Source organism: Pyxicephalus adspersus, chromosome 8 (assembly GCF_032062135.1).
Source record: "Pyxicephalus adspersus chromosome 8, UCB_Pads_2.0, whole genome shotgun sequence".
NCBI lineage: Eukaryota > Metazoa > Chordata > Amphibia > Anura > Pyxicephalidae > Pyxicephalus > Pyxicephalus adspersus.
In genome coordinates this window covers 15,032,883-15,051,245 of record NC_092865.1, presented here as the reverse complement: position 1 = coordinate 15,051,245, position 18,363 = coordinate 15,032,883, and the positions used below count along the sequence as shown (strand labels likewise).

General features: G+C 38.8%; 1 protein-coding gene across 1 annotated transcript in view; it reads left to right on the top strand.

Annotated features, from left to right (window-relative positions):
• Nucleotides 1–18,363, top strand: part of SYDE2 (synapse defective Rho GTPase homolog 2) — a 37,037-nt gene that overhangs the window by 1,063 nt on the left and 17,611 nt on the right. The window contains exons 2-3 of the mRNA XM_072420738.1: nucleotides 1,854–3,737; nucleotides 5,546–5,600. Coding sequence (XP_072276839.1) covers nucleotides 1,854–3,737; nucleotides 5,546–5,600 — 1,939 coding nt within the window. The remainder of the gene's footprint in view (nucleotides 1–1,853; nucleotides 3,738–5,545; nucleotides 5,601–18,363) is intronic.

Below are 18,363 nucleotides of genomic sequence, written 5' to 3'. Positions count from 1 at the left end.
AGAGAGAAGTATAGAGTGTTTTGTGTCTTTCCTGCTCAATGTGGGGACTGTCCTGCTAAAGACTGAAGTATAGAGTGCTTAGGGACTGATCTCCTGGAAAGAGCAATATAGAACGCTTGGTGACTTTCTGCTGGAGAGAGCAGTATAGAGTGATGGCGAAGGGTTCAGGAAAAAGTTCTTAGTGACTGATCAGCTTGAGAATGAAGTAAAGAATGCTTGGTGAATGGCTTGCTGGAGAGAGCAGTATAGAGTGATCAATGCCTGCCTTGCAGGATAGTTAAGTATGGAGTTCTCATTGACTGTTTTGCTTGAGAGTACAGTGTATAGTGCCTGGGAAATCTTCTTTGAGAGTGCAGTATAGAGTGCTTTGTGATTGTCCTGTTGGGGATTTTAGTACAGGGTGCTCAGGGACTGTCCTGCTGGTGAATTCCGCATAGTGCTTAGTGATTGTTTTGCTTGTGAATAATGTGTATTCATCTGGTGACTGCCCTGCCAGAAAGTGTGATATAAAATTATCAATTACTGGCCATTTTAGTATATAGAGTTTAGTGACTATTCTGATGGAAAGTATAGTATAGAATTCTTGGTGACTTTGCTTCTATCCAGTTTTGCAGACTAGAATTATTCCGGGGAGGGAAGAATAAAGCGTCTGGTGGTGGTTTTGTTGGAAATGGCAGAATAGAGTTCCCCAATCACCATTCTTTCAGAGAGGGCAGAAAAGAGTACTTGGTGTCTGTCCTGCAGGAGAAGTGCAAGAATAGAGTGCATGGTGACTATTTCTCTAAAGAGAGGACAGAATATAATGCATGTGTTGACTGTTCTTTTGGAGAGGGCAGAATAGAGTGCCTCCATCACTGTCCTGCTGGTGCATCGATGACATTTTACTAGAGAGTGCAGAATAATATGTCCCTAGGACTATTCCCAATAGATTGCCCTGGTAATAGGGTAACTATCATCACTGTTCTGGCGAGGGTGTAATAGAGTGCCCAGATTACTGTTCCACTGTATTGCTAGATATTCTACAGACTGCACTTTACAGAAAATGCCAGCTATGTATAAGTAAGAGGTGCTGGATGTCTGAGTGTAGCAACGATTGTATTATAATCTCTCGTGTTGAGATACACAGCAAGGGACCCATGAGAACAGAAATAATTGCAATGGGTGCACCACAGCTTTAGATGTGCTTTAATTCGAAATCTACTTGTGCACCCCAGGCACCCATCTGAATTGTAGTGCACCTATTAGTGGTAGATGAGCCAAAGAGACTTTTGAGTTTTGATATAAAAAGACCGGTGAATGTTAATAGTTCCCTGGCTAGATGGGGTGATCGATGGGTTAGCGGGTACAGGTAAGAGCAGAATGCCACGGAAGATTCTTGAGGGATTCCTTCTAATTAACATAATTAATACATCTGGGTGAATCAATGGACTGCTAACTGCAGAAAGTTGGGGTGGTGGGGGCACTTCAGGGTACTAACTGTAATATAAAGTCTGGTAAGTGCAATACCCGTACCCCCTCAGAGCTGTATCAAAGTTGTTAGTTGGTGAAGGCTACAAAAGCTGTATTTCGGCATCTATAAGGAGCTGGGTGTACAGACGTGAATCTCCTGGAATCCAGGCACTTGTTACTCAAAGTATTTTAAACATTTAAATATGTTTTAAGAATCCCTATTAAAAACATTTGTTTAATTTATAATGGTTGGTGCAGATTAGAGACCTATGATAGCTTTAAGCAGCTGGGTTTCTCGGGAAGTTCTTGGGAGAGTATTTAAACTATATTTATCGTATTGACTGCAAGGTCCCTAGAATGCTGCCATGAAGGTCCTCTGTGGGGGCAGATTGCAGTCTCCATAGTGTACCATAGAGTCTGCAGGTAATATGAAGGATGGGTTCAAAATTGGCTTTTCAGAAAAATGTAGGGGGTGCAGATTTAAGTCCCAAGATAGCTTCAAAGGGAAATTTTATGTAAGCAGCCCTGTTGACATTGTGTTGGGGTCTGCAGGACCGCCATGTGGATTCAAGATGGTGACCCCGGAAGAGAGCAGACTGGCTGACAATCACAATAAAGAATGGTCTTCTCAGAACCACAATAATAACAATTACTCGCATCCTTCCAAATGGGAAACAACATCGGGACCCGCATCTTCCAATCAGGCCATTCTGGCGTGCCGCTACTCCCAGTATAGCAATATCAGCAACACGGATTTGGTGGCCAATGGCATGGAAAGAGAGTGCAACACCAAATTGCATCCCCCGTCATGTGGTGTAGATGGTAAACACGCCATCATGGGACGTTACTCTTATGGAGGTTGTCATATTCAGCCAGAGACAACGATAAAGCCTCCTAATAGTGCTCCCTACAGCATGACTCCTTGTTTTCAGGACCATTGGCCGCATCAGAAGGCGCCTACCCCATCGTACCCTCTTAATTTCATCTATCCCCCTAAGTCTAATCAAGCAAAGGAGCCTCAAATAGGGGTTCCATACTTTGAAACCACACAATGGTGCTCTAGTACTTTTGAAGGAAGTAGATCTTTCTCTACAAACTGCCACGTACCTCCCCTGGGACTTGTAAATGCCCCGTATTATGGGAACACCAGAAACCATTCAGAGGACAGTGAGGAAGATGATTATTATGATAATGATCAGCTTTTGATTACTAGCCCTAGTGAGACTCAGTGCAATAGCCTGTTTTCAGGGCCACCAACGCCACTGATGCACAGTGCAGTGACCTCCCCCATGGCCAATTATGGCCATCAAGAGAGAAAAGGCAGAATTGACATGTACCTAGAGACCGACAGACTGAGATCTCAGTTGCAAGAGGCTTATTATTTATTAATTCATGCCATGCATGACATGCCTCTTGAGACTACCACCACCAAGGTAGGATGCAGAACAGAAACGTGTCCCTCCAGTTCCCAGTCCCAGGATAGTGTTTATTCTCAGTCCTCTGCAAGAGTGATTGAAAGTGATGTTTGGTCCTCCGATGAAGCTAGCCCAAAACAAGTATCTCATAGTGATTTAGTGTCTTTGAATGCTCTATTAAGCTCCCAGCTTAACAGGATGCAGACATTTAGCAAAAGCGTTGATGCATTTTGCAGCTTGGCAGCCTTCAGACCTTTGCACAAATGCCACAGTGATAGTCAGATAAAGTACAGCCCTGTCCATAGCAACTTGTCATCTGACTGTGGTTTTGAGCACAGTCAGAGTTCTATTGGCCACCACACTGATGCTGACAGTGAGGGCAGTCCCCAGGACATGATATCCTCTGTGAACTGGAAAGCCTCTGAGAGTGGCACTCATGATCCCTCAGATTATGTACACCAAACACCAGGGAACTCGGTCTCCGTTACAGTCACTAATGGCAGGCACAGTGCAGACATGAGCGCAGAGAGTCGTAGTACTTCACAAAAACCTTCAGGCCTAACCGTGAAGAAAATGCAAAAATGGATGTACAAAGGACGCTTGTTGTCTTTGGAAATGAAGGAACGCATCATTGGATCCTCTCAGAAAGCCAGCGGATCTAGCAAACGGGAATCCAGTCCAACTGGCAGCTGCAAATCTGAGCATCTCCAGGACAGTTCAGCGACATCCCTGAAGATGCCTGGAGAGATGGAAAGACCACCAATGACAGGTAGGCGAGCAGGGCACGGGCCCGGCTCCAGGCCTGCAAAGGTCCTCCAAGACTTTTCTTTTTGGTGGTGGAAAAACACTGATCTTAAATCTCGCATTATCTGTGTACTTTAAGGGACATGGTGGTGGGTCCTATACTCTGTATTCTGGCCTTTGTATATTCTTTGTGTTATGGGCTCATGCATAAACATCTCTGCATTCTTTATGTCACTTTTACTTTTTTGTGTTTTCTTTCTGTTGTTGCTGGTGCTTCCTTATACTGTCAACTGCATCTTAAAGGAAATATGTTTTTAAAAAATAATAATTTTATGGCTTTTATTTTACTTGTGTTGTAAAATGACATTGTATGTCTATCCTAACATAGTTGCACACTTTTTTAATGTTTGGCTGCATGAAGAAAGCGTAAACTCTGGGTCATTAAGTACTTTGGAAGTGCAGCATATACAGTACTGTACAAGCAAGGTAGTGGAAAATATTGCACAGTCCTCTAGGGATTTTGGAAGCACCTTTTACAAAACAAAAGGGTACATGTTCCCTTGTATATTACACATTTGGGCAACCTGCAGTGTGTAAAAGTCACAGCAAGCCATAGCACTAGCTGTTTGTGCTTGGAGCATGCTCATAGACAGCAGGGTGATGAAACTTGCAGGAACTTACTTCTGAGGACTTAAAAGTTTGCTAGAACTTGCTCAGTCTTAATAAATGTTACGTTTATAATGTATATTTAGAATATTAGGTCTTTTATTCCGACATTTGTATACATTAAGAATGTAACTGTTATGACGCAGATTAAACAAAGCGAATTCCTGTGCTCCCTCTGCTGGGTAATACCATATAAAGTTAAAGTCGCTTACAGTTGTAAGTTCTGTAAGACACCAACATTACAGAGCTCCTTTTGTATAGTGAATGTCTGTTTGGACCAGTGGAATTCAGTCTGCAGTATGTGTTTTTTATACATATTCTTTGCAACTTGCATAATAACTGCAGTTAATCTTGTGCATACCTCAACAATTAGCACTTTGAGACAGAGCTTATTCTCCCAGCGTTAAGATCAATAGGCAAATTATACTCTTGTGTAGGTAACAATTTGTTCTTGGTTAGGCAATTAGGTAAAAGTATATGTTGGTGTATGTGTGCGGATTTGCTGGGGAAACTGGCTTTCGGACATCATTGTGCACAATAAAACACATTTTGGGTTTTATCTGGAGTTTAATGCGTTTTGTTGGAAGGAAATCTACCTAAAGAGGACCTTTCCTATTTGTCCCAGTAGAATTCAGTATTATGACAAGACAAATGGCAGTTTTTTGGGCTGGAAAAAAATATAGTTATCCAGGTGGCTTGGAAAGGGAAAAATAGAGCTGGTAATTAGCTATTTTTATGGAAAGTTTTCTGTTGTGTCAATGGAAACATATTTTCCTGTTGGTCACTAATGGACTGTATCCTCTAAATATGTTAAAAAAGTTAAATCTTAGAACTGTCATTGGGTTTTATTTGCAGTTGGCATCCTAAATGATTTCCCATCAATTCCAGTACTACTGTCTATTGTCATTATTGGTGTGTGATGATGATGCTGCCACTTCCTTCAAAAATCAGGGTGACAATGCAGACGTTAACATCCTTAGAAATTAGAATGAGGTGCCAGTAATCGGAATCTCTTTGAAGAAGATGTAATGGAACCTTTCTTAATAAACCACTGGCCTGAGGGATCTCTCTTATATTGACATATTGTGTCAATACACAAAGATAAGAGCTCCTAAAGCAGAACTAAACCCAGTTATACTCACCTGTCCTCAATCTATCATTGATGCCACAATCTTTTTCCTTCTTCCTTTTCCTTGTTGCAACCTTCAGCTATCCTGATTGGCTGGGCTAGATGATTTAACACAGTCACAAGCTTGTGGGTGTTCATTCAGTCCCAGCTAATGCATGGGGAAGCCAACGCATGTGTGTCGATGAGCGATCTGGCAGGTAGGAAAGCTTTTTGCAGAAGGGACATCGTCTTTCTACAATAAAGCCCTGCCTGATCACAGACTTTTAAAGTGGAACTTTAGTTCCATTTTTAAGGCCCTTAAGAAGGAAGGTTGTAGAGAAGAGTATTAGAAAAAACAGGTCTTTGGTGGATATCTAGTATGGGACAACTATGAGTCGTTAGGAGTTCTCCTCGCTGTGTACCTTCACAACCATGGAGCTTATATGTAGGTACACATATAGGAAAACCATTCCTATATGTTAAGGTACACAACGGAAACCATTCCTACTGATGATTGACATTCCATGCAGTGAATGGTGATGAGCCAGGTCATTGAACACCTATATCAATTCAAGTATTCATGGTTTTGTTTTGTTTTTGTTTTTTTTTTTTTTTTGTTTTTTTGTAATTTAGATCATTGACAAGTTGACCACACTGTTGATAATTTACTGGAGATATTGAACTTTTTATTCTAAATTTTGCTAAAAATTTAGAACAAGCATTAAGACTATAAATGGTTTCGATCAGCTACAAGGAGATGGGATCAAAAATTGCTTTAATCAATGTTGGCAGGAAATCTTTTCGCTTTTAGTTTACTGCCCAGATTTTGGGCTCCAAATTTTGGTTTTCATTTAAACTTTGTAATAGATCGCATAGCTTCTGGCTATTTGCCATCATATGTTATTCCCAATGGATTAAAATAAATTTAATGTAATGCCATTTGTATGGCCAGCTTTACACAGTTTAGTTATTTGTAGTTATATAATTGTATTTTTCCTTGAGAATGCTGATTGTGTTATTGTGCAGCCTTATTGTTTGGCAAAATTGTTGACACAATTAGAATGAAGAATTGAAGCCATATTAGCGGCAAGGTCTGTTTACATGTCTGTATCCCTAAAACCTTGTCACACAGTCTGTAGAAAATGCTCTTTCTTTTTCTGTTTGTTTTGTTTAATCAACAAAGAAAAAAGTTCCCCTGTAGATGTGTGGATTTAATCACTGCTGGCTGTGTTGTGAATGTAAATATCCTCGCAGTGTAGTGCCAAATGTTGGGAGCTGCTTGCTATGGGCAGGAGAGAGATGTGGAATTCGGAGCGGTGTTCATACAGGCCCTTGGTCTTATCTGACAGATTGCCGGAGATTTATCACTCTGCAAGCAGTGGTGGGACACTCCGATATGTTGTCACTGGTTCACTCCATCGTGTGCTGCCAAGTGTTATTTGCACGTTGATTTTTTTCCCCTGCACGATTCTTTTTTTGGTAAATGTTTTTCTTATAACAGTAAAATTGCCATACAGGAACCAAATTCATCTGATTTTTAATTCATTCTTGCACAATACAAATGAAAACCTATGAAGGCCCTCTCAGTCTAATTCAGAAATAAAGAAGTAATTTCTGGTTGATCAAACAGGAAAATCTACTTATGTTTGGCCATTCTAACACTTAGCATTATTTATTCTTACAAGGAACTACAAGATATTTTTCCACAAGGAAATGATTAAACATGTGGTGCAGCATCCCCCAGTCCATTTCTACTTTTTATTAGTTGGAGCAATTTTTTTCCATGTACCCCACTAATTGTTCAATTACGGGAGGCAGAAGCAAGGTTTCGTAACCTTCCCACTTCAAGCCATCTGTGGATTGGGATGTCCTATGTTTTAAAGTGGTCCCCGCACCTTCACAGGGTGCTGCCATCTTTCTTTTATTTTTTTTCTAGTAGATGATATTTGGCCATCTTGATTAGCCAGGATAATGAAACTCCCACTTTTATTCATTGCTGGCATGCGCAAATGAAGCCAGGGATGCCCGAGTAGCCTGGCAACAAAATTTGAAGTTGCACATGCGCAACTCAAACCCAGAGCGGTCGGACAGGTATAGGAACTTTAGTTCTGCTTTGAGTATTTTGTATAATTTTGTTTGTGTTTCTTTTAGAGCCAGTGAAAGTCCATTTTCCTCCTTGGAAAATGATATCCCCCCATGACAGGATGGCTAGTGTGACATCAACCTTACCCATGTGTAAGTACTTGGAGTGTCACTGACCTAGAACAATCATGCTGGTAGAAAAGTGTCAAAACACCTGTCCTGCAGATTTGTTGTAAATCAGTGACGTAGTAGAGTGAGGATAGGATGACAGACCCGGAGCCTGTAACTTTAGAAAGAAGTCAGCAGTGACATAACAGGTTGCTTGAAATATGAGATCTGTTATTGCTGTCCTCCCAAGAATGACAATTATTAGCCTCTGTCTAGTTCTATACTTAGTAACTTAATATAATATATAGTATACTTAGTAACAAGCATTTAGGTTAGAAAGTCAGATCAGAGACAAGCAGTTATAAACACTTTTTTTTGTTGTTGAAGATTTGAGGTTTATCTAGGGCAGTCTTTCTCGGCTGTTTTAACATGGGGGAACTCTTGAAATAACTTTCAGACCTTCAGGGAATTTCTGCTAAAATTACTATATTCACAGCTCACATTATATTAGCTTGGTGGTCAGTGGGAAGAATGTCACCCTTACAGATAGCCAAATAGACCATTGGTGTCAGTTAAAATGAACTGGGAGCTCATTGCTCAAGGAACCCCTAGCAACCTTTTGAGAATCCCTAGGCTTTTGCAAAAGAACCCAAGAACAAAATGCAGCTTATCGGACCCTAGGTGATGGCTACATCAGTTATCGTTTTCTGGCGTTGTTCACCTTGTTTTCACCTATCGATCCTGCTAGTAACAGGAAGTTTGTTAGGCCTATTGGAAATGTCTTGATAACATGGAGGAAGTGTTCTGTAATTCACAAAGGTGAACTAGACAAGGCTTATCATACAGCCTGGGGTTTTTAGTTCAGTGCATAAGAAGTCACAAGTACATTGAATTCCAAGCAGGATAATTCAACATATCTAAACACTTCAGTGATTTACTCAACAGACGAAAAGGAGGCAAATAAAATGGGTTTATTTTTATGATTTATGTACACTTTTAAAAATATTGTCCTTATGAATGATTGAAAATTCATCTGTCGTCCTGAGTTTTGCTTTAAAGCCTTAGGGTAGGGTACACACAAATGATACAGCAACGTTAGCACTCAGCTAGCGGTGGCTAAATGGTACCTTTTATTCAGCCTCAAAAAGAAAAACAAACCACATAATATCAGACTGTTCACCGGACTGAGTCTTGCTTGTTCTGTTCGGTTAGGCAGGACCTCACCATTATAGCAAAGCTCCTATTCTGCAGGCTGTGGTTGTGTTCGCTCTATAGGAAAGAAGCTGTTTTACACATGAATACAGATTTCACTCCGAAACCTTTTGGTCTGTTAATATACTTTTTAATGTGTTTAGTTATATTCATTCAATAAGTGCAAAAAAACTCAAACTGTCTATTCTTCAAGTAATGAGCTGGCATTGCATCCTGAAATGCACTGAAAATCCTTGGTATGGGCCGTTCCTGAGTTCTGAGAAACTACGGAGCTCTCCCTCCATGTTAAGTCAATAATGAGATGAGGCAGTATTCTCTACATCTTTCTGTTCTCTGTATCCCTCCAATAATACACTTGCACTCCTAATGTGACAATATTATGTCTATAAAGATGCAGTACAGCAAATAAAGAAAATTTGACTTCTGTATGCAGGTGGGCCAATTGAATCTTGCAGCTACAGTGTTTGGCTCAGTGCAGTTTCTGTATCTTATTAACCTTCTCTAGGAGCCATGCAGCCATTGCTGCAAACTTCTTTATGTTTTAAATGAATCCAGAGAGGATTCTTTTTGTATCCTTCTTTGCCTTTTTAGTTGCAAATAAATTGGTTCTTGGGTCTGAATACTTGCCAGAAGTTATGCAACATTGAAATATATAAAAGAATACAAGAATTGTTTGGGGTCAGGCCTGTCTACTATAGCTAAACTAGGAACAAAAAAAAGTCTACTCATTACAATGTAAAACCATTTTCCTTCCTATGATTTATTTTATGATATCTTGGGCACAGTCCACCTCCTAAGGATTTTGTAGCAGGGAGACAGACACAGAAAATAGGTTATTCTGAGTGCCTGATTGAAGAGATCAGATATATGAAGCCTCCGAGTTTTAACGAAGGTACAATTTTTTTTTTTTTTTGTAGATGTAAACGTATATGATACTTTCTGAAAACTTTAAGTGCTGTTTTAAATTCTTTGGTGTAAAGTTTGATGTTGTTGGCACTTCATAGTAGAATGTAATTCTGTAATTCCATCAGCAGCACTTCCTGCCCTTTTATTAGGTTCATCTGGCTATTAGTGAGCTATTTATAATGTAATACACGTTTAGAAGAGGAAACAGATTCTACTACCTAAAGGTCACCTAATGAAATGACTGCCGTGAACAGACAGCTGTTGTCAGCACCACATAGTTCTGCGAGTTAAAAGGGTGTCCACATGAAAAATAGGAGAAGTGCATTATGGTCTGAGGCGCAGACTAAGCTCAATCTGGCAGGTGTTTTGTAACCTCTGAAAATAAATAAAATTAAATATTAGGGCTTAAAGTTGCTAAGATTTCAAGTTCAATCCAGGATTTTAGATTGCTCTTCCCAGTGCTATTTTCCTGAATAAGATATTCGTAATTGGCAAATCTGCACACTAACGTATTTTTGAAATTTGCTAATTTTGTGAGCTATCTTTAGTGACTTTTAGGAAAAGGGAACTTTTACTTTTTTGGGTCTCGGTAGCACCCGGTATTAAGATTGGGAGTTTTGACTCCTCAGAAAGTTTACATGCTCCTAGTCTGCAATAGAATAAATAACAAACTTGGAGTGTCCTGATAAAAGGTGATGGAGGTTGGCACAGACAACTCACATTGATTTGATAAATGCTAAATAAAACATGCTTTGAGAAGTTTGTTAGTTTTCTATGTTGATATGAATAATAGGTTTGTTCAAAGTTAGCTCTGTGCCTGATTTGGAATAAAATCCCCTCTGATTTTGCATCTATGTTTGTCTATGTTAATTCTCAGTACAGGAAATGAGGGCTGCTGTGAAAGTCACAATGGACCCAGTATGCAGCTGTGAGAGTGGAAAATCACATAAACCCAATGCAGTTAAATTTATTTGTATGAAAGAATATGCGATATAGCAGTTGAGGGGATATTATGTATTTTAGATGTGAGGATTACTTTGTTTAGGCACCAAGACATTACATTTAGAATGCACACATACACCAATCAGTTAAAATATAAAAAACACTTATAGATAAAGTGAGATATTAGACAATAATGAAACAGTCAGTCTTTAAAGTACTGTGTTGGAAAGCAGGAAAAATTGGCAAGTGTAAAAATCTGAGCGACTTGGACAAGAACTGGGTTGTGTACGCTATTGTATCTGAACAGTTGAGGCTAATGGAGATATATGTGCATTTTTTAATTACTTAGCTTTTGTAGTTGTTTTCTGCTTTAGCCATCTTTTCCTTTATCATGTCTCTATAGATTCAGCAGCCTCGATTCCCAAGATGTTGGCAACAAAGATGGCTGCATGGAATGGACATGCAGAAGAAAATGCAATTGGGGATTTGCAATTTGCAGGGTGTGATTAGTATGGGCATTTTTCCTGCAGATAAGAGGTGTTGGGGTGGGGGGTATGTTTTCTTGCACTTATTGGAAATTTCAGGGTTGGTGGTAAATATCTTTTTTTTTTTTTTTTAAATCTTTTATTCTGTTTTATCTGGGGTGTCGCAGGCTGCTGTTAGTAAGGTGCACCAAGCAGGAAAAATGGAAGCAAGTTGAAAGCTTGCAGTTGCTTTGTTCGTGGGATACCCTAAAAACCTACCTACCATATATTGAAAGTTTCAGTGCAGTGTAGGAACTATTATTGGTACAGACAATTCATGTATGGATTTTATTCTGTTTGCTAAGATTTAAAAAAAAAAAAAAAAAAGAAACATTGCTTAGTAATGAATGTATTTAATGTATCTACTCTTGCCTTCTGTTCCTAATATTTTGAGCTCACTCTATCAACAAAACCCTGAAATATTTTATACTCTGTCCCTGTAGTGTAAACTGAAAGCCTGATTTCAACTTTAATTTGTTGTATGTCACCCCATTAGAATGAAAGTTTTCAAATCTTTATAGTGGTCACAGCTTTGCCTAAAATAAAATGATACACGAAAACACTTTCTGGTTCAAAGGTGCATAGGTAGCTTGTCACTGGATGTATTCAGGCTATGAATGTCTTTCGTGCTACTTTTTTGTAATCTGCTACCAAGTGTTCACACTTAGTCAAATTTTGACCTTTCTCCATTGTTCTAACAGAAATTGTTTTTTTCCCAGTGATTGTGTGCACTTATCACTTCAGGAGAGAATGCAGAAGGTTTTAACTCTTATGTACTTCATAGATGCATTGTTAAATGTATGACTGGGCCCACATACTCGTTTTTAACAGTGCCTGATAGTCTTGGCATATTGAAGTATTCAGCTACTCAGTTCAGTGTGTGTTTGTGTTGAATAATAAGAGCTATGGAGGAAGAGGTGTGTGTGCTAAAATGAAAGTGCATAAGAGTTGAGATTGCCCCATAGAGTGTTTCCTTGGAGGGGGGGGGGGGGGGGGTATGGGATAAAAAAAAAAAAAAAAAAAAAAAAAACACCAGCACAAAGTGAGCCAGATAAGACTTATCTGGCTTTATACATTGCCTTTGATATAATCTGGCACCTTGTGATCAATGATTTCATTTGACACCGATAGATATTGGACTTAATGTCATTCTTCACTATCAGATAATTTTATGACCATTCTCACCTCTGTGACCCAGTTTCCCTTTATTCCTTACCTCCTACTTATTTTTATTGCCCTGTTTTCACACTCTTGCATAACTTTCCCAGAATAATATCTTAATTGTTGAAATTGTCTTGACAGTTTGCTAACCCTCTATATCAGTACTACTTGGCCCATTAGGAGTTGGAACTCTTTTCAAGAGAAAAGCTTTTCCGAATACCGAACTGTTAATGCAAGAAAAATGTATCCCGTACTGACCAAGTGACAGTTTACCCAGTATACAGTATACCCAAAGCTGTCAGTAGCTCAACGGACAGTTTTCTACCACCCTTTCCTTTCTTCCCTGGTAGCTATATAATCATTTATATAACTAAAGGATTAGCAGATCAGTAGTTTATACCTAGGCTTGTGCTTACACTTAACACCAGGTAGCAAATCAAGAATAAACTGTGTTATGTGTAGTGCCATGCAGCTAGGTTCATCAGGCGTTTTCTTGTTCTTTTTTTTTTTTTTTTTTACAAGATTTTGCAGTGTGTCTGTTGGAATTTGTGCTCATTAAGCCATGGGCATTTGTTAGGTCAGGTACTGATGTTAGACAACAAGACCTGGTTCACAGTTGGTCAGTTTATCCCAGTTTTGCTCTGCCCCGACCACTTTAATTCCTCCATATCCAACTCCTGGAACCACAACTTTATGGAGATTGCTTTGTGCTATGGAGCACGGTCATGCTTCAGCAGAAAAGAGCCTTTCCCAAACTGTTGCCACAACATAGCTCACAATTGTCTAAAATGTATTTTACATGATGTAGCATTAAACAGGAATTCAATTAAATGTGAATTCAACAGCTTTGAAGAGTTGTCCACGTATCTCTAACCTTATAGTAGGTGTGATGGACTGGTGGCAATGGTGTGTAAAGCTGCGTACTCACTTGCAATAATTATAGTTGAAAACGAACGACTAACGACCAATGGACCGATATTCGTTAACAAAGTGCATGGCGACTGACCAACGCAGCCGACGAATGAAGATTGTCGCTGGAAACGAACGACCGTCCCGGCGCACCTGATTGAGCGACGATCGTTCACTCTCTTTTATGTGGGCGGTCGTTCGGTGATCGTGGATGTTTCTGAAGTACACTTTCTCCTTTACATGTCACTCCCTGCATCGTTCAAACGATCGTATCTAGTGTGTGTACACTATTGGTAAATTATATTTGAATTATCATATTGTTACAACATGTACAGAATTGTGCACAATACGTACGTTCAAAAAAATCATGCGTAATCGTTAAGTCATTCGTTTTCTAGCGATAATTATTGCAAGTGTGTACCTAGCTTAACTTTCAAGAAAATTATTGAGGAAGTATGAATTCTTACCTCTGCTTTGGTAGTTTCCAGGCTATTATGATGGGTTGTTTATGTAATTTTTTGTATTTATATATTTGTCAAATTGTTAACCTGGTTTACTAGTTTTAATTTTTACTTTTCTTTTAATGTTTGTTAAAAATCAATGATCCATAATAATGGAAACTTTTGGATTAGCATGACAGCCTGGCAACTTGTTTGGCCAGGTCATTGACAAATTATTTTAGCATTGCTGCCTAGCTTTTCAGAATTCGCCTGTGTCCGGTCATACAAGCAATTGCTTCAGACCACAAGCCGAATTAGGTGAGTTATGGTTTCGGATAAAGTCTCGGAAATGTGTTGAGATGAACGTCCCAGGTGTCACGGAGTCTGAACCACCTTGTTTGGTTAACAAATAACTTTTATTATACAGTAGTGGTTAAAACAAAATCATGTGATTGTTGAGGCTTGGCTGAATTGTTCATTGAAAGTACTATGTTAGAACAGAGAGCATCTGGATATATGTGATTCAGAATTTTTTCCCTACAATTTTTTGACTACTTTTTCAGATTTTTATCCTTATCGTTTGAAAACTTGCTCAAATAATATCTTCCTTGTATGCCCATGCAGTTACTATAGATTTTCTAGACTTAGACTTAGATGATCTTTCACGACAAAGGACCGAATAAGCACTGTACATACAGTGCCGTTCTTCTCTGGGGGGGATGACGGAACAGCACCCCGCTTTGCTCTTCCACCTTCACTCTCATTAAAATCGTTCCTCCTCTGCTGTCTGTGGATTCGCCAGGACAGTCATCTAGACAACAAATGCTGTACACACGCCTTGATCTCTTCTGATATTAGCCCTGAGTCCATTATCAGACGAGATTCATCTGAAGTGTATATGTAGCCTAAAGGTTATAGATCTTTATACCACTAGAATTGTTTCCTTGCAAGCCTGGTCATTTACTCCTTTAACACTGTAAAGCTTTGTTTTTGTGTTGATGTTTTAGTTTAGGATTGTTTTTCATGCTATTTCCCTCTGTAGGGTTATGTCATAGACCTGGCATCCCAGGAGAGGACCTCTGTACAAGGTTCCATTCTTCAAGCATGGACAGCTGTATTTTCATGTAAAACCCTATTTTTAAAACTTCATTTAAGCTTAAACACCTAAATGTAACTAATAAAACAAAAAAGCTTCTCTCACAGCATTTGGATGTGTGTTCTCCATTAGCAGGCAATAATTAGCAATTGTGCTGGGGGTGCCATCTTTCAAAGAAATAATAAAGCCACAACATTTTTTTTTATTTTTCTTCCTTTACTCAGCACATTTTACTTCGCACATGCTTGCAGACATTCATTCATAAGACGTGCTTAGCCTGATGTTCATTTGTTTATTTAGCTTACATTCATATTTTCCATTTGTGGCAATTTTAAAATAGGTTCCAAGGGCACACCTTTCTAAAACTACAGAAATGTTAAAGCACAAACCGTGTTTTTAGGTTTGTTGTCCTCTGGGAATTGTCCAGACACGGCTGAGGCATGCAGGGCTTTGGCCATGAATGTGGAGTTTATAAATTATTTTAGAAATAAAAGGTTCGCTTTAAGGCAGCACCCTGGCTCAGAGGTAAGTACTCTGGCCTTTGCCCAGGTTCGAATCTTGGCCAGGACACTATCTGCAAGGAGTTTGTAAGTTTTCCCCGTGTGTGCGCGGGTTTCCTCTGGATACTCTGGTTTCCTCCCACCTCCCAAAAACATGCAGTTAGGTTAATTGGACTACCCAAAAACTGACCTTATTAAAGACATATGACTGAGGTGGGGACATTAGATTGTGAGCCCTTCTGATGGACACCTAGTGACATGACTATGGACTTTGTACAGCGCTGTGTAATATGATGGCGCTATGAGTGGCAGCTTTGTTCAATGGTAATTGAACAAATTTATTTAACCTGCCGTAGAAAAGTATCTAAATTCTAAACACGATATCCTAACAACAAGCTGTGTACATAAGCCGACAGTTTTGTGTTGTGTTCTGATACCGAGGTGTTAACCTGTGCTTTCTGTGTGCTGTCATCTATGTGCTGATTCTAGAAGTTTATTTACAAGTCAAACTGGTCCTTATTATAACCAGAAAGTATTCATATTGTGGTCTTTTCATGTTTTGTCTTTTCTTTTGTATCCTGTTTTGATATCATTCATAGTGATTTCCTGTGCTTCCATAAGAACAGGAGGATACACGTGTGGCTTTTTAAAAATTAAAATATTGGGTTAAACTAGGTTGACCTTAACAATCTAAAAATATTCTTGGTAATGAGACAAAGTTATAAATAAAAAAAACAAAAACAAAGGAATGTAAGATGAATTGTATATGAGGCAGTCAGTTGCCTTACTTATTTTGTATTTATTCCTAATGTCAGAAAAATAATGTACTTGACTGGAACCAAATTAACAGTATGAAAGATGAGGGCCTTTTCCATGCTGCTGAGATTTATGTCCACTCACATGCAGGAATGATGTAGACAGTACAGCGTGTGCATGCAGGTATGGCAAAACATACAACAAAGACATAAAAGTGCGGGCACAATGTGCCAAAACTCTACCTTTTTTTCTTAATGTGGTTCTTTGCAAATTGAAGGATGGGTGATCCCTCTCCGCTATTCCCATTCATAAACGGTAAGGCCTCTCATAGCCATTCATGTACTTGGTGTTGCACAGTGGGATGCTGGGTGGGCTGTGTTTATGCTTATTTACAAGTTGAAGAATTATTTGTGTAGGCAGTTTAGAGAACGGCATGAAAAACAGTATTTACTGTTGTCATGCTTTTTTTTTTTTTTTTTGGTAGGGTATTATTTCTATTTTTTTTTTTAATTTATTTTAGTTTTGGCTATTAAGCTTTCCTGAAGATGTTAAAATATACAAAAAGTTAAAAAAGTTTGTGAGAAGGTTCACTGCCTGCATAATATCTGTTTCAGAAAGAGGGCTGTGTGTCTCTGGCACGCCCCAGGCGGGCTGTTTACCAGAAAGGGACAAAGACCCTCTCATTCAGTACTAGCAAGTCAGCACAACTCCATAGAAGATCTCAGTATCAAGAAATTCAAGTTATCTTTTACTGAAAAATGTAATTGAAGTCAGTAGGCAGTTAATTGGATCTAGAAGTATGCAGTCATCTTTTAATTAGGACTAACTATAACATGGCTTCTTGAATAAAATAGAATTTTCAGTGGTTGAAAATCTTAGAAAAATCAACACATAAACGTATTTACCTCCTTAACTTGTAATTGGGCAGTATCTAGCACAGAGTGCCATATCTTAATAAAAAAAAAAATATGTAAGTGTGCAAAGGAATTACCTTGTCTTACAGAACAGTTTATATAGAATTAAAAAAAAAGTAATGATGCCCCATCAGTTTTTTCTTGATTTAAACCTTTAAGGGCTAGGCATGTTTACAATAAGGATTGATCATACACAGAAGCAGGGCCTGGGCTATGTTTGATAAAGAGTGGATAAGGAAAGCTGTTTGTGGGTCCATTGCATTATTGGCTAGAAAGACCTTGCAAAGTTTGTTTAAACAAACTAAGAAGAGGCTGCGTTCCCCTTGTATGCTAGGGCTGCATGATCTCATGGGTCCAGGGACAGTCAGAAAGAGATCCATGATTCGCATGCATAACAGACTACCCTCATAACAAGCTACGCGCACAACTGACAATTCCAACCTTTTATGAGAGGAGAAAGGAGGGCAAGTAAGCCAAAAGCCTAATACTGTTTATTGGGAGAGCGATCAGTTTCAATTGAGTTCCACCATAAACATGAAATGGTGTCCAACTTATTAAAAGATAGCTATACTAGACCACTGTCATCTTATTTATAAATCATTTTATTATGGTGCAAATTTTTTTTGGTGTAAATAGTTTTGACATATTGTAAATAAACAAAGCTTTTTTTTTATCACACATCCTTCCATTTGTCTTCTATGCCAAGCCAGCAGGATGACATGATAATCTGCAGTTTGCTAACCCATCGCAACCTAGAATAATTGCCCTTTGTTATGTCTGTGATTGGTTCTATCAGTTATAGCACTGTGCAAATAATCATTTCTGTTTACTCTGCCTATTTGAACCATCCATAATATCAACTGAATATAAGTCTTCCTTTTTAGAAAATATTTCGCTCATCCTGTAGCCACTATTTACTTCTTGTTCGGTTAATTAAATGATGCAATAGAAGAGCTATCCTCATTCCTCTTACTACAGATATCAGCTTACCCACAGACAACACAGACATGAAGGTAAACAACATTTCTGCCCAACTTCACAAACCATAGGCCTTATCAGACTGACAAAGCAGAGGTCAACACATTCTGCTTGGAAAGGTTAAAGGAGAAATATGGCCCCCTGTGTACAAGACATGTGAAGATGGTCATTGTACACCAGGGTGTTCCCTACCAGGCAAGAGAGGGTAATAATGCAAAATATAACCAACAATGAAGCATAAATTAGGCTCTTGATGTACAAAAGGCCTTATTTAAAAGTCTCTCGATCACTGTTCCATCTTGTTACTGGTTTTGCAAGAAAGCAGCTGAAATGCAATATATATTTTTGTTTTTTATTGTTTTTGTCTTGTGCTGGTAAAAAGATTTATTTCATTAGGCTATCGGAAGTGAAGACGTAAGATTATAGTGCGGAAGAACTAATTTTTTTCTGTTT